The sequence below is a fragment of the Ochotona curzoniae genome, unplaced genomic scaffold (genome assembly GCF_017591425.1).
Source record: "Ochotona curzoniae isolate NIBS_2020 unplaced genomic scaffold, NIBS_Ocur_1.0 contig_2723, whole genome shotgun sequence".
In the NCBI taxonomy this organism is placed as follows: Eukaryota; Metazoa; Chordata; class Mammalia; order Lagomorpha; family Ochotonidae; genus Ochotona; species Ochotona curzoniae.
Window position 1 is genome coordinate 16,278,232 of NW_024465573.1, and position 24,035 is coordinate 16,302,266.

General features: G+C 38.6%; 1 protein-coding gene across 1 annotated transcript in view; it reads left to right on the forward strand.

The window, feature by feature from the left end:
- Positions 1–24,035, forward strand: part of DDX10 (DEAD-box helicase 10) — a 192,767-nt gene that overhangs the window by 120,561 nt on the left and 48,171 nt on the right. The window contains exon 16 of the mRNA XM_040976900.1: positions 6,013–6,069. Within this exon, the coding sequence (XP_040832834.1) occupies positions 6,013–6,069 (57 nt within the window). The remainder of the gene's footprint in view (positions 1–6,012; positions 6,070–24,035) is intronic.

Here is a 24,035-nt window from a genome sequence, read left to right on the forward strand (position 1 = left end):
GGTAGGGTTCAGGTAATCATTTTCTTCCTTCCCTGTAACTGCTTAGCAATTCCATTTGGTCATTTTGAGTCTTCCCTGAGGCCTCCTTCATTTTTGCCATTGACCATCGGAATCTAGGGTTTCGTGTGGCATTTATAGGTATCTACTCATGTGCAACTGTGATTTTCATTTTCTCTATAGAGCCTTTTACCTATCAAAAATAACATTTAGTCAGAGCTATAATTTTTGCATATAAAGCAATTACTAAATTATACTGCTGTTATCTAGCAAATCCTTTCTGTGGTAGTGGCCATTTTTAACCTAGGAAGCTTACTTTAATTTAGGATGATAATATTTGCTATACCAGCTTTTAGTTGAGAGAGGTCATCTGTTTTAAGTTTGAAGTGCTGGACTGCTAGGGAAAATAGATAGTACAGTGCTGTTTTGAATTCTTTTGAGTTTAGGTGGTTTAGATAGTTAAGAATTAGAGATGTTTCATAGAATTTATATATTTTTGTTATTGTATTAATCATGTTAAATGGGCATAGGATCCAAGTGCTTTAACTAAAATTTATATGATAGTCAAGAAAGAATCAGTAATCTGATATTTTGAATGTAGTGATAACTAGATTGTTAGCAATAACAAATAAGCAGTTACTTAACTGGGCCCTAGCCCTTGTCTTCTGTTCCCTTCCCGTCTTCACCCCACCCCTCTCCTTCCATTTTTTTTTTTCTGTACTTTGCAGCTATGTTACCTTTCTGAAATCATCAGATATTCCTTTTCTAAAGCGTGACTCTGAAGCCATGAATAAAGAAGTGGGAGATAATAGGAATGGAGGATTTTGACGCAGGAATGGCAAATAATAGGAATTACTCAAATTTTCTGTGGAATTTCATTAGTCTCAAATTTAAGAATAAAATAAATGTTATGATTGGTAGTATAGATGAGAATTGTGTACCAGTATTACTTTCTTTTTAATTCATAGCCAAATAGGTAATGGTACCAGAAACCATTTCTCATTATCTGAGGAGTCTAAGGTATTATTTAAGTCTTGGTTGAATCACAGAGTCTTATAAAATTTTTACCAAGGTCAGAGTGTTACCATGATGGGAAGAGGCTCAGCATTGGTTTCTGCTTCTAGATTGGATGCCATGCAGAAATTCTGTCTGTGTGAGAAATGGTAGGATCCTCCTCTGGCCCTTCCTGGTTTAAGTCCTTCCTGTTATGGTATAGCAAAATTTATTTAGGGCAAAAAAAAGGCATGCTCTTACATTAAAATTTTCCTGCTTTTATTATTATTTTTTTCATGATCTTTACATAGTTGATTAGAGCGTAAAGAGTCAAGGGCTACAGGAAAGTGGGCAAGACCATTGTTTCCACAGTCTCTTTTTTCCTTCCTGTGTCTGGGGGGAAGGTGGGAGATAAAGGGAGAAGCTGCACCCAGCCTGCTAACCAGTTCCAGTGTCCCCAGTATGGGGCACGCTTGAAGGCATTGCTCAGGTGGTTTTGATAGCTCAACAGTTCTGAATTGGCTGTGGTTTTGAGATGGCTGTCTGGAGACATTCCTGTTCTTGCTCATTAGCTTCTGGCTTCTAATGTCCCTCAGTTAACCATCCTGGTGTTTAGACTCCCTGTATCTTCTGTGAAACAGGAGATAACTACTTAGCATGGCATGGATCTCACCTGTCGACTGTGTGGCAGTTGTAAGATGTTTATTTCAGTCTTTATGGAAACATTTTTAACCTCATGTTCTGATGAGACCTGGGTTGATTGTTAGGTTGATGTGAATGATTAGAATCTGAAGTTGTGCAGTTTGCAGAGTTTGGCCCTGTATGGATCAAAATGCTTTGAAGAGTTAGGCCAGACCTTGCAAAGCTCTTGAGAGGGCAGTTCTTGAATGTTTTGCCCATTAATCCTTACCTGGAATCCACCTTATGGCCTGACACGTGGTAAAATCAGCAAATATTTGAAGCAATTAAGTAGTCTTTCAGTGTTTTCATTTTTGTTCTCCTGTCTTCATAGCCTTCCTTGTTATGGATTGGTTTAGAAAGGACCAGTTTTTATACCCAGTCCAGCTGTGTAGGGTAAGTGAGAGAAGAAACCTCAGAAGAGAATGGCAGAAAGAAGTGGAAGCTTGGATGGTGTTCCAGGCTTCTGTCTTCTGCCTGGCTGTTTGGGTGGTAAACCACTGGATGTAAGATCTGTCCCTTTTCTTCCCTGTATGTATCTCTGCTTTTCAAATAGTCTTTTTTTTTTTTATAATCTTACATAGTTGATTAGGGTACAGAGGGTCAGGGGCTACAGGAAAGTGGGTTAGACCATTCTTTCCACACTAATATCATTTTTCCCCTGTACCTGCAGTAAGGGGAGAAACAAAGGGAAAAGCCCCACCCAGCTTCCCAGGTCCTCAATGTGGGACATGCTCTGAGGGTCCTGCTCAAGCAATTTTGATAGTTAGCAGGTCTGAATTGCTGCCAATCTCGCTGTTCCAGGCACTATGAAATCTCTTCAGAATACACTAGCTGACAGTGTCTTCATGGTTGGGGTTCTGAGATCAGCACTTCAGTTGCAGGGATCTCCAAAGAAACTTTGTCTGGGATGATCCCAGACCTGATTCTTGTGTGTGCTTGCCAGTATGGAATCTGGCACCATCCGTCACCCCAGTCAGCTTACATGTATGCTGGTGGTTGCAATTGCTGGCTCAGTTCTGTTTCCAGCCACCCCGTCTTCCATGTGAACCCATGGGTGTTGCAGTCTAGTCTGATCCTGCTGATCTTAGAACCCCAACTGTTGCTGGGAATCACCCAGAATTCATCCCTCACCTGTACTCACACTGGCCTTATTCATGGGTTTCCCTAGACAGCAACTACATATCCCAAAAAACCCAGAGCTCACCACTGGACAGCCAGCAGGCAGATCCTCGTGCCTAATAGGCCTAGGACTCAGTCACTGTCTCTTGGTCACTGTCTCTTGGCAGTTTCTTTGGCCTGAGTCCCCAGCATTGGATTTGGCCTGGCTGGGGCACCCCAATAGCAGCCACACTGTAGGGAGCTGCTTTTGCTCCAACCCCATGGCCAAACCTCAAATAAATAAATAAATCTTTAGGAAAAACACTAGATATGAATCTATGAAGCTAAGTTATTATTATATGGAGAAACACGCAGTGTGTAATGTGCTGGAAGTGAGGGAAGGGAGAGCATTGGCTTCACAGAACCTGCTCGTCCCAGGCCTGTCCTTCACTGTTTATGTGACATCAGCTAAGTTACTTAATAAACTCCATCTGTCATTTGTTAATGTGTGAATTGGGAATAACAATACCTCTCCAGTTCTGTTAGATATAAGTTTAAGAAGTGAAAACCCAAATTGATCATAGGAACTATTAACACATTCTACATATGTAAGATTTAAATCAGAGCTATTAGTATTGGTAAGAAAATAATAGTAGTCTTAATATGCTAATAAATGTAATTTTGTTCTAACTAATGTTTTACATAGTTGCAGTTTTAAAATTACAGAGTACATACTGAAATTCATATTTTTTAGAATAACATAAAGTATTGTTATTTAACTTTCATATCTAAAATAGAAAAGCTTTTTTGTAGTTAATGGAATAAATTATCGTACTGTATTTGGAAAAAATTTGCAAATACATTTATCTATAAAGCAAAGCTAGTTTTTGCTCAAACAAAGTAAACTTTTGGTGAATTGTGTCCATTTTTCTTGAATACTAATTTGCTGTTTCCATGTATTTGTAGTTTGTTTATGCCAACTTTATGAAAAATTTGGAAGCATTTTTTAAAAACTCCATATTTATTTATTTATTTATTTGAGTGAGTGTTAGGGATGAAGTGAGACAGAGATAGTTTCTGCCTACCTGTTTACTCTCCAGATGTCTACATTGACCAAATCTGGGTTAAGGCAGGCCGGGTGGAGGAAAATCCATCTGATCCAGGCATGGGTCACAGGGACCCAAATACTTGGACTGAGCTCTGTTTTTTTGTTTTTGTTTTTGTTTTTTAAGGGACATTAGCACTGGAGTAGATCAGAAATGGAGCAGGCAACTCCACTTGGTGGTTGTATAGGATTCTGGCATCATAGGTGACAGCTTGATCTGCTGAATCATTACACAACTCTACAAATTGTTGAAAAATTAGCAGCTGTTATGTTTTCCTCCACAAACTGAGGAACTTTGAACTTGTTTTATTTAGTAGTAGAATATCTCTTGTAGTCTTATTAGAGTACCAGTGCAGGCATAGAGTTTGAAAGTGGCCACTGTTATTAAAGCTACATCTGTTAATATTTAATCCACTCAACCTAATATTGTAATTTTTATTAGAATGTATTTGGAAAAGTAATATGTTGTACATATTAAGCCCCAGCTGTGAGATTTGTTTACACTCTTTGATCGTGAGCAGGCCAAAAGTTTTTAGTGTTTCTGTTTCTCCATCTCTTCTTTTTCTTTTCCCATTGATGGAACTAGAAATTCCAAGTAATCTTTAAAATATTCCTCTTGTATAACTTTGTATTGCTTTTTAAAAAAGATTTATCCATTTTTATTGGAAAATCAGATTTACAGAGAGAAGAATGGATAGAGAGATACATCTTCCACCTGCTGGTTCACTCCCCAATTGGCTGCAGCGGCCCGAGCTTTGCTGATCCAAAGCCAGGAGCCTTCCCTGGTCTCCCGTGCAGGAACAGCTTCCCAAGGCTTTGGGCCATATTTTAATGCTGGATGGGAAGTGGAGCTTTTGGGGCACAAACTGGCGCCCATGTGCAGATGCAAGGCGAGGATTTAGCCGCTGGACCATTGCACTGGGCCCTGCCCTTTTGTGTGCTTTACTTGGAAGTCAGTGTACTACTCATTTGCTTTTAAGATAGGGAAGAAAAAAACAAAATAGTTCTAGAAACAGAATAATTTACCAGTATGATAAATATGTCAGAGTGACACAAGGAGAGGGCAGGGGTTGAGGAGAGATAGACTAGTTTACTTCCCAAATGGCCACCATGGCCAGGGCCGGGACAGGCCCTAGCCAGGAATCTTGAGCTTTATCCGGTATGCTGCTGCTTTTTCAAGTGTCTTATTAGGGAGCTGGAGTGAAGATGGAGCAGCCTAGATGGCAGCCAGCTCCTTACCACGGGATGCCAGCATTGCTGTTGGTGACAGCCTGCTACGTCACAGTGCTGCCTCCCGTCCCCTCCCAAGAGTAGATTTTTATTGTTAACTTTGTTTTTCTGTTTTTTTTTTTTCTTTCACTTTACTGGTTTATTTGAAGGAGGTACAGGGAGTGAGATGTCCTGCACACACTGGTCTTCCCAGCCCCTCAATCCTTTCAATGGCCAGTACAGCAAGCTTCATCTGGGATTCCCACATGGGAACCCAAACACATTGCTCTGCTTTCCCAGGCCATTCAGGGAGAGCTGGATCCTGAGTGGAGCAGCCCAAAAGAAGGTGAACTGGAGCCCAAAGAAGGTGCTGGTGTCTCAGCTAATGACTCTACTCTGTATCACAGTGATGGCTCCAGTTATAAGCTAATTTAAAGAACAGCATGTTTTTTCTGTGAGAAAAATTTGCCGCTTTACTGGACACTCCCATTGTGGAATATTTTATATCCTTAATAAATTCTGCGTTCAATTAGGATAAGATAAACATTTCTTATTCTTTTTTTTTCCCTAAAAATTATATATCAGTCGTAAGAGATTCCTGGTACCCACTTAGGATATATTTTTTATTTGTGTGTGAATTTTATGAAATATGTATCTTTATTATTTCTATTTTAGGTTGGCAACGTTAGTTAGAAAGCATAAATAACTCAAAAGTACATTGTTAGTAAGTGCTAGAACTGGTATTTGATTCCAATCCTGACACACACTTAATATTATGAATTACGGCACAAATCTCATTGTGTAGATTCAGTAAATATTTGTAGGAGAATTGAATGTTACACATTCGTTAGTTTTAAAAATAGAAGTGGTCAGTGGGTGGTCTTTTTCCAGTCTGCCGGAAATTTATATGGTGCTGTTTTCTCCCATAGGAGAGAAGACTGAAAGAAAGAGAAGCCAGAAGAGAAGCCAGCAAGAGACAAGCAAAGGTAAGAGTTTTTGTGCAGTTGTGTGTGAATGTGTGTGTGTTTGTGCAAATGCACCAATGAATGAATGGATTTTTCTTTTTTACAAAGTCGAAGTATAATTGACAGGGAGAGTTCCTATTTCAAGAATAATGTCTGTAGTATTCCAGGTAGTTTGAAATCTACTTTCCATTGTGTATTTCATGTGTGTTTATCTTTTCTAGCTGGATTTAAGCTTATGTGGCCTGTTACTTGTTCTCTCATACTTGTTTGCATCCTCTCTGATGCAGATGACAAAGGCTTGAGATAGGTTGTTCATGGGACTTTGAAATACTGCACTACTTTTTTCCATTCATTTTTGTGCCTCGCCTAGAAGACAGTTGAGTCTGTGATCCAGGCCTCATAGGTTTTGCACCCCTGTCATACTTACACTAGGACATTGGCTTGCTTGCGTGACTCCAACTTTAGTTATCTCCAGAATCATTGGTTGCTTCAGTTGAGCTCTCAGGGGAAAGCTTTCTGTATTTCCTATATTTATTTTGTTCTGAATGCAATAATTTTCAACAAACATGTAAAATTACTCTTAAATATATGTGTACAATTAATATACACCATCCATGTGCAATTATGATTATTATCTGTATCTGACATTGAGTTCAGTTTCTGCATTTTGAGAACATTTACTAAGAATGATTTCCAAGAACCAGGACCAGATAATGTGTTTCATTACTTAATGCTGTATCTCACTGTGCAGTGGCTGACTGGCCATTTCTTCCTGATAGTTAACAAAGGTATGACTCAACAGATTAATCCCATGATGTTTTGTGTCAGTTTTTTCTATCTTTGCTTGGCCATAGCAATTCAAAGATGATAACTCCTCATGCTATACTTCTGACATGGGAAGCAGTAACTCTACAGCACAAAATGAAAAGACCATTTATACTAAGTATCACTGTCTTTAAAGGTACCTGCAAACAAAGTTTGTGAGTTGTGGTTACTTTCAGGATGTTCTAAGAATCATTTGACTGTGTTGATTTTCAGTTTGCCTGTTGATTTTGGAACTTAACTACTTCCTCGATGGTTGGAACTTCACTCTGTAATGCAGTTTCTTGCTCATAAATATTTGTTGATTGACCTAAAAGAAGTGGATCAGGGCAGTGTCATGCTGTAAATATATTTGATGCTATTGAACTTGGGCTGCCTGAAGAATCACAACCTTATCCTTATGTGATTAAATCATGAAGGCTATTGCTGGAATTTATTTTCCACTGCCTTGCCCTTGCTGCTGATAGCATTGCCCTGTGCTAAGAGTGATCTTGAGTATGTCCTAAATAAGCTTTCATCCTAAGGACAGAAAAATAGTTTTCAGAAAACAAATCAGACTCATTACTTTTAAAGCTGCAATGTAGTCCCAGATTATAGCAAAATTTTAATGACTTTCAAAAGGTATTCTAATATTTGTTAGGAAATATTGTGTCTTTTTAAGAAAAATGGAAAGGAAAATGTTTCTCGCCAGGTAAAATCGGGGAAAATACAACACATCTGAATAGATACAAAATAGTACCTTGCATGTATCCCTGTTTATGTTGTATGTAAAAAGTATATTACTAAATGGTCTCATAAACTCAGTTATGTGGTCATTTAGGTCCATTTAAATAAATATATCAAAAGAGCAAATTAAACTCTGATGCCTTTTATGCCTACTTAATGTTTGTTTGGTTTATCTCAAGTTACAGTTGCTTAGGCATTTCTGTGGAAGAATAAACTAATTTTCTTTGAGTGGTGGTGGCCAGTTGATAATTATGTGGCTCTGTATTGTTTCTACAGGTGTATATTCTGCTTTGTAGAAAATGATGCTTGGAATGTGGCATTTTTTTCTTTAGTGTGTTTACATTCACCAAGGGTCTGTAAGATGAGATAATTTTAAAAACCTGCTAATAGAGCTATTGCTAACTGTTGGGTGATTACACCATGGTAATTTCTCACATGGGACACAAAAATATCAGTAAAATAGATTATTAAAGCTGCATGTAGATCTTTTACTCCATTGCTATTGTAAAGATTTTGCTTCACTACTACAAAATCCTTTCACTTAATATGCTCCGAGGCTTAATTTTAATAATTCTCAGCCTGAAATACAAGAGTCTATTCATATCCTCTAAGTAATTACCAAGAATGTTCTTTTTTAAATGATTTTTTTTTTATTTGAATGGAATATAGGGAAAGGTAAATATCTTGAGCTTTTTTTTTTTCTGCTGATTCCTTCGAATTTCTGCAATGACGAAGGCTGGGCAGTGCCAAAGCCAAGAGTCTGAAACTCCTGTCTGATCTCACATAGCTGTCAGACACCTAAGAATTTGGGCCAGCCTCCTCTGCTTTCCCAGTCACATTAGCAGGGAGATAGATTATAAGCTGAGCAGCTGGATATTGAACCAGCACTCCCATGTCAGATCGTGGCATCTTCATCAGTGGCTTAAACTGTTGTGCTGCAGCACTGGCCCCTACTGGAAGTTCTCATCAATAGCGTATATGCTAAATCAGTGAATAGATGGCAAGAAACATATATAAAGATGTTTTTGTTTATAAAGTCTGATAATATGAGTAAAATATTAGCTGATTTCTATTGCTGTATTCACACAGTCTTTTTCATTTTGTGTTTTTTTTTTTAAGATTTATTTATTTTTATTGGAAAGGCAGATATACAAAAAGGGAGAGAGACAGAGAGGAAGATCCTTTGTCCGATGGTTGATGGTTCACTCCCCAGGTGACCGCAGTGGCCAGAGCTGAACCAACCTGGAGCCAGGAGCTTCTTCTTCGTCTCATATTTTTATTTTTAGAAATTTTAATATTTATTTGTCTATTTTAAAGATTTATTTATTTTTATTGCAAAGTCAGATATACAGAGACAGACTGGAAAATCTTCTGTTGGCTGATTTACTCCCCAAGTGGCCACACAGCCAAAGCTGAGCCAATTCAAAATCAGAGTTAGGGAGCCTCTTCTGGTCTCCCATGCAGGTGCAGGGTCCCAAGGCTTTGGTCCGTCCTCAACTGCTTTCCCAGGCCACAGGCAGGGAGATGGAAGGGAAGCAGGGCCATCGGGATTAGAACCAGCATCCATGTGGGATCTCAGCGTGTGCAAGGCGAGGACTTTAGCTGCTAGGCTATCGTGCTGGGCCCAGTTGTATAGTTTCTTAAAAGGCACATCAAAGTGTAGAATTATTGTCTTACAAATGATTTAATGTGAAGAGTCTTCTTATGCCACACACACCAAAAAAGAACATATGGTATGTAAATAGAAGATGCTATCCTCCCACTATTTAGAATCTGAGGCTGTTCTTGGGGGTTTTCTCTCTGGCAGGCCCCCAGACCACAGAGGGGGAGGCAACAGTGCTCTTCTGCAGCAGAAACACTGGAGTCAAACCCGTGGTGAAGAATGTCCGTTTATTTTAGAGAAGTCATAAGCTTCTCTCGATGTAAAATTTGCCTTTCAAATAAAAATAACAAAATCTTTTTTTTAAGTTGACATACTTTTGAAAGTATTATTTAAAATCCAGAACATCAAAAACATTAAACTTTTGATATAAGAAACAAACAAAAAATCTTTTCAAAAATATACAGGATCAGAAAAACACAAGTTAAGATTTTGAGGTTTACTTGGATACAAATTTAAAGCAGTCATTTCTTCTGTGTGTTAAGCTTATTCTGATGGTTTTGCAGTCTGTTCAGTGGGTGAAATTTTGGGCAAGACGTTAAAAAACTATCCCAACAAACAGGACTCGGGTACATTCATAATAAATCACACTTGACAAAAGACCTGCTGACCTGTCTTATGCCAAATGTTAAGTTTCTGAAGTTTAAATATCAGTATTTCCAGACCTGAACATTAAACAATGAAAATGGCTTTCTCAATTCAGCCCTTTTCAAAGAGAAAATGAATGATGAAAACTATCATAGGCTATGACAGAGCGTAATGGCATTTTTATACTGCACCCTTGCTCAATAAATAGGCTTAGAACTTTATAATAGGACCAGAAACCCATCCAGAAGACTTATCCAGATTATAGGGGTACACATGTATGGTCCTTGACAGAAAAATATCTTCTTCAATTAATTATATGCATCTGACTTCTTCCTTCTGTTTCTATCGCTATCGTGGTCTCTTCCCCAGAAAGGTCACTCAGCTTAGTTTTTGCTTCTAATTCACTGCTACAGATGTCAGAAAAATAACTTTAATTCCTAGCTATGACTACTGATTTGGAAAGAGGCTTTACCTCTTTAAACTTCAGCTTATCAGCTGTGTAAAAATAACACATACCTCCTGTCATCGTCTAATAGGTTACTCTAACAGGGAATAGCTGAAATGATGTATTTAAAAGTTACCTGTGAGTTATAAGCTTACATAGATTAGGGAAAGGGTTCATACAGAGGGGCAGTCCTGACCATACTTCCACCCAACAACAACATTGTGACTTGCCAACAGACATGTCTGTCTCTCTGGGCCTGCCATGAAGTTAAAGATCAGGAAGTACAGGAAGCTGTGGATCCTGTGAGGAAGGATTTGGGCTTCTTCCATCCGATGTGGGAGATCCAAATGAGGGTGGGTGACCTCAGAGTTCTCAGCCTCTGAAGGCACTCCAGTTTCCCGTGGTCTCCTTGGCAGTTGGGATGTAGTCCTTGGTGCTTGTACTGATAGTCCTTGGTGAGGGTCTGGGAGTCTTCAGGGTTGTGATACAAACCTCCTCCTGTCTGCCTGCTCTACTCTGGGGTCCCCACCTGCTCTGTGCATATGACCTCCTGTTAAGAGGTTGTTAGGATCGCTCCTGATTCCCCCCATATGCCTTTGTAGTTTTGCTATTGTCTAATGGCTGATTCAAGTCTGTTCTCTATGAGTTACCAGTTATGATCCTGATAGGTTATACTTCCCGTCTTCCTCACACGTTCTAGGGTGATGTAAGATTGCTCTGCTCTCTTATATCAAACTAAAAAGCTTCTGTACAGCAAAGGAAACAATTAACAAAGTGAAGAAGCAACCAACAGAATGGGAGAAAATTTTTGCATACTGCACAAATGATACGGGTCTCATATCCAGGATTTACAAAGAGCTTCAGAAACCCAGGGACAGCAAAAAACAAAACAAAACAAAACAAAACAAAAAACAACAAAAACAAAAAAACAAAAAAAAACCAACCAACCAACCAACCCTGTAACAAAATGGGCAAAAGAAATGAGCAGACATTTCTCAAAAGAACAGGTTCAAATGGCTAACAGACATATGATAAGATGCTCAGGCTCCCTAGCCATCAGAGAGATAAAAATGAAAACCACGTTGAGGTACCACCCAGTGAGACTGGCCTACATTCAGAACTCAAATAACAACACCTGCTGGCGTGAATGTGGGGAGAAAGGTAACCTCCTTCACTGCTGGTGGGAGTGTAGGCTAGTACAACCTCTGTGGAAATCAGTATGGAGAGCGCTTGGAAAATTGCAAATAAACCTGCCATGTGACCCAGCTATCTTGCTGCTAGGAATATACCCAAAAGGAGTGAAATCTGCATGCGAGAAGGGGATCTTTAATCCTATATTTGCAGCAGCTCAATCTACAATAGCAAAGACATGGAAACAAACTAGATGTGCGTCCAAGGAAGAGTGATTAAAGAAACTGTGGTACATCTACTCCATTGGAATATTATTCAGCTATTAAGAAGAATGAATTTATTCTATTTACAACTAGGTGGTCCCAACTAGAAACCATTATGCTGAGTGAAATGAGTCAATCACAAAAGGTCAAATACCATATATTCTGTCTCATATAAGGAAGCCAACATGGAAATTCTAACTCCAGCAGTCCAATCTATACTGCTTTTTTGATTGTTTGCTTTTTTGGCTGTATCCCATGTGTTTTGATATTTTTGTTTCAGTTTGGTTGCTTCTGAATAATCTCTTTTCTCTAGTAGAATTCATCACATGCTCATGAAGTATACGGTGGTATCATTTTTCCCAAGAGACATTTTTCCCAAGAGACAGCAAACACATGTGTTTGTTACTCAGTGGCGCGTTATTTTTTTCAGGATGATATAATTTGTTGTTGTTGTTGTTGTTGTTGTTGTGGCTGTTATGAAATAATGTCAGTCCGAAAAACAGTAATATTATTTCAACCCCAAACAGCCTGTATCTCATGCAGTAAGATATTGTGAAGTAACCAATGAACCCACAATCGATATGAGTCAGACTGCTTATGATCTACATCAAAGAACTGTAAAACCTAATATACTTGTAAGATCCTGAATTTTCTTTACCCAGCCATCGGTTGATGGACCTGTGGTTTGTTTCCATCTTAGTAGCCATTGTGAATCAAACTGCTGTAAACATGGGAGGACAGATAACTCTTTCATACACTAATTTCATTTTCTTTGCCTAAGTTTTGCAGGAGTGGGGATGGCTGGGTCAAATGGCAGATCTACTTTCATGTATTTGAGAGATCTCCATATTGTCTTCTGTAATGGTTGCACTGCCTTATATTCCTGCGGCTAGTGGAATAGAACATTTTTCCCACATCCTTGCCAGCATTTATTGTTTTCCAATTTCTGTATAACAGCCATTCTAACTGAGGTAAAGTGAAATTTCATTGGTTTTTGTTTTCATTTCCCTGATGACTAGTGATTCTGAGCATTCTTTCATTTGAATTTCAGCCTTTGAAAAATTCTGTTCATGTTGTTTGCCCATTTCCTCACTGGATTGTTTTATTTTGTTGTTGTTGAGTTTCTGGAGCTCTTTATAGATTCTGGATATTAATCTTTTATTAGCCATATAGTTTGCAAATACTTTATTCCCTTTCAGTTTGAGGGCTTCATTTGAAATGCAGAAGCTTCTTAGCTTGGTGTAATCATCTTAATGTGTTTTTTGATTGCCTGTGCTTCTGTTGCCTTTCTCAAAGAAATCTCTCTTTCTCTTAATGTACTGTCATTTACTTTACAGAGACAGAGAAACAGAGATATCTTCCATCCTCTGGTTCATCCCAAATGGAATGCTGTTGCTTGCAGGAGAAGGTTTGCAGGCCTGCTACACTACTGTGGCAGTTCAGCAAACTCCTTTTACTTCATTCTCCTTCCCATTCATTCTTACTCTCTCACCTCTTCTGTTCTGAAATTTATGAATTGTCCTTATTAAGTATGGATGTGATTAGAGATTAGGAGCCACTGCTCAGGAGAAGGCCTGGAATGAAATCTGTGAGTAAAGATTTGTCGAATCAATATCATGGGTATAATTCAAAGTTAAAACATGCTAAATTTGCACAGTTCTTGATAACACTCATGAATCTGTGACAGGTGTTAGATTTTGCACTGCCGTCTTGTTTTTGCATAATTATGATATTTGAGTCTGGACTATATGACATTTTTTTCAAAGGTAAAATTGAGCCTTAATGTATTCTTGTAAGTGGAAGAAAGGATGCCTGACTGTCTGAAGGTCAGACTTGAAGACACTTGACGCTTTGTTCTGAGTAGCACGGTACTTATCAAGAATAAGCAGGTGTTGTTTCAGTCTCCATACATACAGTGGCTGTAGTCTCTCCTTTTTCTTTTCACTGGTAGAGAGCAAAAGCTCTCTTATTTCTTGGTGTGCTTCCTAAATGCCCACAGCACACAGGACTGGGCCGGGCTAATGCTGAGAGCATGGAACTCAGTTCAGGTCTTTCTTGGGGATAGCAGAACCCTTAGTCCTTGGCCGGCTGCACATTAGCTACAGGTAGAATTGGAAGTGATGCCTGGTCCTGGTACCCAGGCAGGCCAAAGTGGGATGCAGTCAGTTATTTTTGAATTCTTTTTATGAATTTTTTTCATAGAGAGGTAAGATGATTCTTTGAGAGGGCGTTTGAGATTGTTCAAGAAAAAGAAGTTTAAAACCACTTGAAGTATGGTTTGTGCATTTTGTTTAACTCAAAACATGGCTTACAGAGTCTGTGATAATTCTGTCCTATAAAAAAGTTTAGATGTCTTACATTTTTATCAAAATACAGAGTAGAGCACCAGTCCCTTTTAGGTATTATACTAAATTGTGTCAATCCATTATATGCTCCCATCTTCTGATTTACCTCCTCAAATGTGTACAGTAGCTAAGTCTAGGCCAGCCCAGACTTGGGCCATCTTCCAATGCCTACCCAGGTGTATTAGAGGAAGCTGGATCAGAAATGGAGTAGCTGAGATATGAGCCTGTGTGGTGGTCCCTAATGTGTCTGTTACATGTTTTTCAATGGAAAGTAGGAATATTTTTACTTTTGTGTTGTCTTTGAAAAGAAAAAGGGATGCTGGTCATGTTTTCACAAACTCTAATGTATGTGTTTCAAAAATTAGGCTTCTTTTAACTTAAACCTCTGTCAGATCATGTGCTTGAAGGTGCAGAGCCTGATATAAGCCAGAGAGGCTGTGAGCTCACAAGGGTTTGAAAAGTTACAGGTACTTCTAATCCCAGTTTTAAAACTTTCTGTGGATGTAACTGTCATTATGGAAGAGCAGTTTCAGGAGTCTCAGTGGTCTCTCAGCAAGAGGTGTGTTTTTCCTGTTCTTGAGTTCTCAGAATGGTTTCTGCCACTATGTATACATTCAGTGCACAGGTGCAGACCTAGTACCTGTGACAATCTAATGTTCACTGGCAATAAATGATCAGGCATCCAGGAGAGCAGTTAGAGAGGGACTTAGTCTTCCACCGATGAAAACAGATTTGGTATCTGGCCAGGTGTTAGTGTAGCAATAACCGTGGCAGAAGTCTGTGTTGCCTTAGCTCACGAAACATTTCTGCAGGTCATGATCCTGTTGATTAGTTTCTCATCACTGCCTTCTGTAATAAGGTGAACAGGGATTGCAGATGCATTAGTAGGAACTGGAAATTGACAGTGAGGCCTTACGATGAATATCCAGCAAATATCAATTGAGTTTTTACCATTTGTTTTCATATGGGTGATGCACAGCTTTGGGGAGCTCAGGTCGTTATGTGCCCTACATCATGTGATGTTCTCAACAGATGTGCAGTGTACTATTCACCCAATTTTGCATGTAAAAGAAACATAGCCTTGGGAATATTAAATATTAAATTAAATCTTAAAAAGTGATTTGTATTGGGCAATTTATTTAAAAAAATCCTGCGTGAAAGGTTGAACCTAATTGCTAATTATACTAAATTAGTTGAGCTGAACATTTCTCTCTTAGAAAAATTATTTACTTGAAAGGCAGGGTTTCAGAGTGAGGGAGAGGGAAAGATATGCAGAGAGATCTACAGCCTATGGTTCATTCTCTAAATAACTATAATGCCTTGAACTGAGCCAGCCCAAAACCAAGAGCCAAGAAGGTCTTCTAGGTTTGTCACATGGGTGCATGGGCTCAAACACATGTGCGTCTTCTGCTTTCCCAGGCACAGTACCGGGGAGATGGATCAAGGCAGAGTAGCTAATATTTGAACTGCCAGCTACATTGGATTCTGATTCTACAGGCAGCAGTTTTACCTATTGTGCCACAATGCTAGCCCTGTATCTGCGTTTTTGATCTGATCCATTTGACTTGACTTTTATAACTTTATTAAAGGTACTTTTATTCCCACCCACCCACCCCGCGCCGACATACTTTTCATTTGTCATGTTTCACCTGATAGCTGTTCTTTATTTTCCCCATTGTATGGTTTTGTAGATGTAGGGATTCTCAACTCTACTTTTTCTTGCTCTCTCCCAGTTCTCTACCCACCACCATTTTCCCTTATATTATTATAGTAGTAGTCCTTAAGCAACAGTCTAACATTCTGCTATTTAAGTGTATCATGGCACTGTAGGTATTGGCAATGGTAGAAAATATAGTACATATTGTTAAGCTATATTTAACAGTTTCATTTTGAGTCATTGTTTTTGTGAGGTACACAAAAAAGTACTACAGCTTATCTTTGCTTCCTGATGTACTGTTCTCCATTATACAGTTCTTCTGTGGAAATATGTGTGTATACATGTTTACATATATATCTATTTTTCTTGTATTTAGCATTAAGCTTGCCTTGTATCAGAGAGAACATATAATATTTGTGCTTTTGGGGTTGATTTATTTCACTGAGCATAATGGTCTCCAGTTGGGACCATTTTGTTACAAATGGCAGCATTTCATTCCTTTTAATGGCTAAGTAGTATTGCTTGGTGTAGATCTGTTTCTTTATCCATTCTTCTTTGGACATGCATCTGGTTTATTTCCATGTGTTTGCTATTGTAGATTGTGCTCCTCTAAATATAAGAATATAGGTCACTGTTTCATATTCAGATTTCACTTCCTTTAGCTATATTCCCACAGGCGTGAGATAACTGGGTCATGCTCCATTTTCAGTTGTCTGAGCACTCTTCATTCTGACTTCCATAGTTGCTGCACTAGCCTACACTCCCACCAACTGTGGAAAAGGGTACGTTTTCCTCCACGTAAACACCAGCAGGTGTTGTAGGTAGATAATGATAAATCTGAAGATCAGAGAAATTCACTGAGATGACTAAGGATGACCTGGCAAATCCTCAGACTCCAAACTGTCTCCTTCAGTCATATCAGTGGACATCTTGATGAAGGGACATTGGGGCTGCGGGTTATGAGGAACTTTACAGAGAACTGTGGATATTTAACTTGCCTTAGAAAATAGAACCAGATGGACTTTTGAGTCATGAGATCTGGATTAAAGGGTGTCTCATTTACTATTTATGTGATCCTTTGCAAGTTTTTTTCTCAAACTATTTGTATATAAAATATAAAAATAGAAAATGTATAAATATAAAATATATATATATTTCAATTGTAAATATGACCAAGAGTAGCGAAAGCCAAAAGTATTGAGAGAATTAGGTGAGGTAACATTGTGCAGTGCTCAGTAGTGCTTCCTGCCTTAATGATGCTCTTTAAATTAGTTTCTTCTCCTGTCACACTTCTTCAGAAAGGAAGATATTGCATCCTTTTTTTTAGATACTGTGGTAGTTATGGCAAAGATCAGCAGTTAGATTTTTTTTTTTTTACTTCTTTTTATTATTATCATTTTATATAAAGTTCCATAGGCCCTGGGATTTCCATTGATCTTTGTTGGTGAGATGTGTCTCCTGTAGGCAACAAATATATGAGTTTTGTTTTATAATCCAGTCTACTAATCTATGACATTTGATGAATTTAAACCGTTTACATTCAGGGTTAATACAAATAGGTGGTAATTTGGTTCTGTCATTTTAGCAATGTCTTTTTCATTGATTTAGTCTTATGTTGTTAATTTAATTGGATGTTCTTCACATTTGCTTTTGGTTTTGGTGGGCATTATTCTTTTTCTCTGTCAAGAGAACATCTTTAAGTATCCTTTGTAGGGCATGTTTGGAGGGGCATATTCTTTTAACTTTTCTTTACTGTGGAAGAATTTTATTTCATTTTCGAAGACAAAGGAAAGTTTTGGTGGGTACATTATCCTGGGCTGACACCTGGGACAGGTCTCCTGTGAGTTTAATTGGCATTCTTTTATATGTCAATTGATTTTTTTTTTCACGTGCACATTTAAGGATCTTTTCTTTATGTTCGGTTAAAGAGAGCTTAATTATCATGTGTCTTGGTGAAGATCGCTTTTGATCAAGCCTGTTGGGAGTTCTGTGTCCCTCCTGGATGTTGTTTTCCAATTCTTTCTTTAGATTAGGGAAATTTTCATTTATTATTTCATTAAATACACCTTTAATTCTACCTTCTCTTTCTGTACCTTCTGGCACTCCCATGACTCTTATATTTAGCCTTTAATGGTGTCTTTCCATTCTTGAATACTTTTTGGTCTGATCCAGCTCTGTTTCCAGCTTTTTGTTTATTTTTCTCTGGTAACAGGAAATATCTTCCAATTCTGAGATTCTTCTACTTGCTTCATTCTATTTTGGAAACTTTCCACTGTACTTCACTGTATTCCTCATTTATTCCACTGTATTCTTCATTTCTGATATATCAGCTTTCATTTGATTCATTTCCAGTTTGACATATTCCTTAAATTCCTTGAATGCCTGCTTTACGTGCTTCTCGTTATTGATAAGAAGTTTTATAATAAGTGTTTTGAATTCTGTATCCTCCATTTTCTTGATATCTTCCTCATTGAACTCAGAGTCTGGCAAAGGGTTTTGCTCCTTTGTAGGAGAGTCTTCAGTTTTGCCTCTGTTTCTTCTTTTGCTCTTGGTCATTGTACTTCTGGCAGTTGGATTCTTCTTGGGACAGGTGCCTAAACTGTGTCACCCACAGGTCTATAGTTCGATTTTGCTTACTACAGTTAGTACAGAGCTTTTTGTTTCCAGTCACTTGTGTCTCTCTCTCTCCAGTGAGTTCCAGGTCTGGTTTCTTATGTTAGATTTCCACCATGGTCTCTGTAGCCCCAACTCCTAGCTCACCAGTCTCCAGCTCCTATGATACTGTGCTTAGGCTGAACCATTGTCTGTACAACCTTTCTCCTGCTTCTGGTTGGAGTAGATCACAGGATTAGGGAGACCCCGGGTGTCCTATATAGCTAGGTTGTTGGTGATGCTCATCCTGCCAGAACCTGTTAGCCGTTGGGTCTGAGGGCTACATGGACCTATTTTGATCCGTACGATGCCATAGTTGGTATTATTTTCCCATGGGACCCCTGCAATGCACTGAGCTCAGTGAATTCTCACCAAGCTCAGTACATGTGCAGCTCACTATTGTCCCTGCAGTCTTAAATTCTGTACCACTGTATAAAATGGCACCTTATATGCCACTAGTAGAGTTTTTGATGTGCTGGCCATCAGGTCTGAGGGCTATTTGGACCTGTCTTGGATGGAACCTGCATGATACCACATTGTTGCAGTTCACTGAGTCAGAAATGAGTTCATTCCCAGCTCAGTATGTGTTCAGTCCTGCCCCATAGCACTTGCCTTCTTAAAGAAAATGGGCCCTGATATGGCTCTGGGGGCAGACTGAGTTGTGAAATCCACCCTTTTCCCACACTGCATGTCTGGACCTGCTCCTGGTCAAATCAAACAGACCAGCAGGACAGGCAGTTCTTTGTCTGGGTTCAGCTTTGGCGCTCGCAGGAAATGTCCCTTCCCACCTGGTTGCTGGTGGAGTTCAGATCACTGTTAGCTGAATGCCACTGGATTATCAGTCCTGAAACACCACACCGTTGTGTCCGCTGCTTTCCTGTGTCTGTCAGTCTCCAGGTACCCCTCTGCTGTTGTTCTGTCCTCTCTTATTTCCTGGAATGTGCCCTCTCTGCTTCACACTGGCTAATATTTGTCTGTTCAGCTGCTAGATACTCACATACATCAAATTCATTGCAGTTTATGTATTTTAGTTAATATTACCATAGCTGTGCCACTGCTTGTGTCCAAATGAAAGTCAGAAGTACCCTTTATATTAACGTGAATGCATAATTTGATAATAGCTAATTCCAGTTGATCTCCCAAAAACTTAATCAGTTTTTAAATTATTTGAAGAAATGACTGAAGCATAGAGAACAAGTGGCCAGCATGGCATGTTGTCTTTAGGAGCTCTCACACTATTTTGGAAGATTTAGAACTTTGCTACATTTGTAGGGCCGAATAGGACATATTGTTAGATGCCCAAGTGAATGAAGTGCTTGTTGTTTGTGACACATTGTTTTTGAAGATTTATTTTTTATTTGAAAGAGTTACAAAAAGAAACAAGAGACAGAGGTTCCATATGCTGGTTCACTCCCCAAGTGGCAGTAAGTAGTCAGGGCTGAGGTGAATTGAAGGCAGCAACTAGGGACTCTTCAGATTTCCCATGTGGATGCGGCAGTCCTTGGGCTGTCCTCCATGCTTTCTCAGGTGCAGTAGCAGGGAACTAGATATGAAGTGGAGGAGCCAGGACCCAAACTGGCACTGATGGGGAGCGCTGGCGCTGTTGATGGAGGTGTGACATCCTTTGCCACAGTGCCAGCTCCTCTGCCCTTTTCCACACTTAGCGCAATTGCATACATTTTCAGCTATAAGACATGATGTTTAAAAAAAAATGCATGTTAATATTTGATAGCAATTCCCCAGTTTTGAATAATACTACATTTGGCAAAATATTTTTTTTTTTGATTTTATATTGCTCTATTTGGGCTGCCATAACAAATTACCACAAACTGTATAGCTTGAATAACAAAACCTGATTCTTTCATAGTTCTGGAGGTTGAAGGTCCCAGATGAAGGTGGTTTGCAGTCAGTTACTCTGTGCTGACTTGTCCTTGCCACTTGTGCAACCTCAAAGAGTAGAACTCGTTGTGTCTTCCTCCAGTTCTATCACATAAGGGCCCTGCCCTTTAGACTGCGCTGCCTCCTTAAAGGCCGTTTAGAAATACCCCGGAATGAGGAGTTAAGGTCTTGAATATACACATTTGAAGGAAAGTCAAAATCAGTTCAGTGCAGCATTGCATTAGACATTAGATTTATGAGAATTGGGCATTGTCTTCATTTCTGAAGGATTCTTGCTTGTGTTCTTGAAATTCAGCATGTACGCCAATTATCAAAATGAAATCTGATTAGATGTGATAATGGTTACAGTCATATGAGTTTAATTTTGGTTGGATATTGAAAAGTAGAAATTGCTAAGAATAAGAAAAAAAATACAGACATTCTGGCAAAGAAAATAACATCTCACACCAGGGTTAAGCTGCTAATTGGGAACCCTGATGTGTTTTAAATAGAAAAATGAGATTATCTGGGTTAATCTGCCCAGATTCTGCACAGGTATAGAAACTACAGTTCTTAAGTACAAAGTGCTTAATCAGAGAGCTATTCCAAAACTGTAATTTTTGTTTTAAAGATTTATTTATTCATTGGAAAGTCAGATACACAGAGAGGAGGAGAGACAGAGAGGAAGATCTGTCCAATGATTCACTCCCCAAGTGAGCGCAATGGCCGGTGCTATGCCAATCCGAAGCCAGGAGCCAGGAACTTCTTCCGGGTCTCCCACATGGGTGCCAGGTCCCAAGGCTTTGGGCCGTCCTCGACTGCTTTCCCAGGCCACAAGCAGGGAACTGGTTGGGAAGTGGAGCTGCCAGGATTAGAACTGGCGCCCATATGGAATCCTGGCACTCTCAAGGTGAGGACTTTTGCTGCTAGGCCATGGGGCCAGGCCCCAAAGCTGTAATTTAAGGAAGAACTATCTTAGGTTCTGTGTTGGACTCTTTTAAATATTGATTCTGTATTTTCCTTCTGTGTCTTAATGTATATTTCTCTTTTCTCTGTGATCAGGACTGGGAATTCCTGATTGTTATCACTAAAACTTTATTTGCACATATGCTCTTATGGACCTTTTTGAGTTTTCTGAACTAAACCATAGGTATAAGGAAACTTGTGCTTCAACCTTTTGGAACTATTCCTTAAACTCCTTCTCAGTGTACCACGTGGGTTGTAAGCACATAATTCTGTTTCATCAGAAAGGCTTCGATATTTTTTACCCTCCAGAAAGTTCTGTCCATAGTCATCAACTGGCAACCTAACAGCAGGCTTTCCCTTCTGTTGTGAGGGTGTGAGGCTATTAAGTACCTTCCTTTAGAAAACTGGCTTCATGCAAAATATTTTCAAAGATCAATTTGGCAGTTTGATGTAAAGGAAAAATAAGTGTGGTGTGGCTGTGATGGGAAGCTTGAGGTATTTGAAGGAAATCTATTAAAATATATTTTGTAAAGCAAAGTCTCTCCCTCAACTATTCTTTCTTATTAAAAATAGTGTTATAGTACTCTTATTCTGTAAAGTATTACAAAGCATTGGTCCTTCTGTGATAATTGACTGATCATAGATAAAGAAAGCCTATGTAGAGTTCCCAAATGTACAGTTATCATATGGTAGAGTCACTTTCCAGAGCAAACCATTAGGTCATTCACCAGCAAGTAGATGAATGATCAGGTCTAAATATTTGTTGATTTTCTAACCCTGTTTTTTTATTTCCTGATGAAAATTTAATAACATTAAGAGTTATTTCACCAAGAAATATTGAAGAATTGTGGAAAAGGAAAAAGGAACCCGTTTTCTATAAAGTAGATTTGTCACTTCTAATTATTTGAAAATATTCTGGAATAATTTCCTTTTAGTTAAGTAGTGCTTTTTTTTTTTTTTTCCAAAATATGTTCCCCATTCCTCTTTGCTCCTTTCAATAGGGAAGCAAGCCAAACATTCACATTGCTTGTCCTCTTTTCAAAATAAAATGCTCAGTGCCCAGGAGTTTCATTCATGTTATAATCCCAGACTCTTCTGCTTGCGTTGTAATCCAACATTTGTTAGTCATGCATCACATTACTTCCTGGCCTTTTGACTAACACTGTGTTTAGAATCTTATGTCTCATGTGTTCATTTTTTATTACCTCATCTGAAAATGGAGGTTATGGTTAGAAAAAAGGTGAGCAGAAAAAATCTGGGTGAAATGAACCAGCTGTCTGAGTAAACAAACAAACAAGACACGCTGTTTCATTATGCTTTCTAAAAAAAAAAAGATCTTAAAATCCCAGGATAATTTTCTGGGGATATCTGTTATGTAAACAGTTCATACTCAGTTGTGTAGAAAATAGGATAATTTGAAACGAGCTCTTAACTCATTATCTGTTTAATAAAATTTATTGCTTTTTCATTGATGGATGAGAGGTCATACTTACAGTTTGTTGTCTGTTTGGTTTCTGTTTCTGTTAGTACTTAATATAATTCCAAAAATTTGTTTTAGTCCCATACAAAATATTTTAAGCATATTCTTAAAGGGAAATATTTGGGCCACTTCTTATTTTCTCTAGCCCAGGGATAAGCCCTCAAAACAACTCATTTTAACTTCCTGGGAATTTAATATTTCTTCATTTATTTTTAAAGTGTTACTTTCACATTTTATGTTTCTGTGATTCAGTAATATCTAAATTTGTTTCTCTGATTCAGGTTTGCTATTTCAAATAAGAGCTTTCATTAAAATGCTTAAGCACAGGTTGTAAAAGAGCAGCAGGGGATATATTGCTGGTTTGTTTCCCCTCTGACATGCTCTCCTCAAGGACAATTTGTACTACTAGTTTCCATTAAAACTTGGGTTGTAGTGCATTGGACTGCTAATTATATCGAAATTCCAAAGAAATGGAAGATTCCTTTTTTCTCTGCGTATTATCTATATGACTCATAAAAGCAATGATCATATTTCAAGTCTTCATTTTCTCTGTAATAGTAGTAATTATGAGATTCACAGGAAAGGTAATGGGTTCTCTGGTTTTTTTTGCCTTCAAACCAGTCTCTGTTGGAGTGAAATTATATATGTAACACCTGCTATTTTTCCTTTACTTTCTGAATATATGTATGCTTGAAGGGTACCATGATACAAGTGATTGGTCCTGTCAGTTTATGTGGAACTCAGACATTCTTTGGGCTTCTTTTATCACAGGAATGTTATCTATAGAAGAGAGTACAAAAGAAATGTGATTCTAGAATGTCAGAACTCACTAGTGGGCTACGTGGCTGAAATTATGGAAAATCCTCTCTCTACCCTCATCTTCCATTTTTTCACTTCTTTTGTAGTAGTAGGAGGTCAGATTATCTTTGCTAAAAATTAAGCAACTACATTTATTGAGTACCTTCAGCCATGTGCAAGTGGATGAAGCAAGTTTTGCCATTACTCCACTCCAATTGGAAATAAAGTTTAGTGATTTCCAATTATCCTCTTAATTATTGCCAAAGCTGTTATTCAGTCATCACCATCAGGACCACCATTCTGTTACAGTAGGTTGGAGCTGGTTTGAATTCTGGCTGCTCCATTTGTGATCCAGTTCCCTGTTAATGTTCTTTCAAAGTCAGCAGAGGATGACTCAGTTGCTTAAGCCCTAGCCTCTTGGCCTTGGAAACGCCCATGGAGTTCCTGGCTGCTGATTTTGCCCTAGACTAGTTGCCATCTAGGGAGTGAGTGAGTCAGGAAATTGAAGATTCTCTTTCTCTCTCTACCTTTTAGTCTCTCCTTCTCTCTCTCTGTAACTCTACCATCAAAATCAAT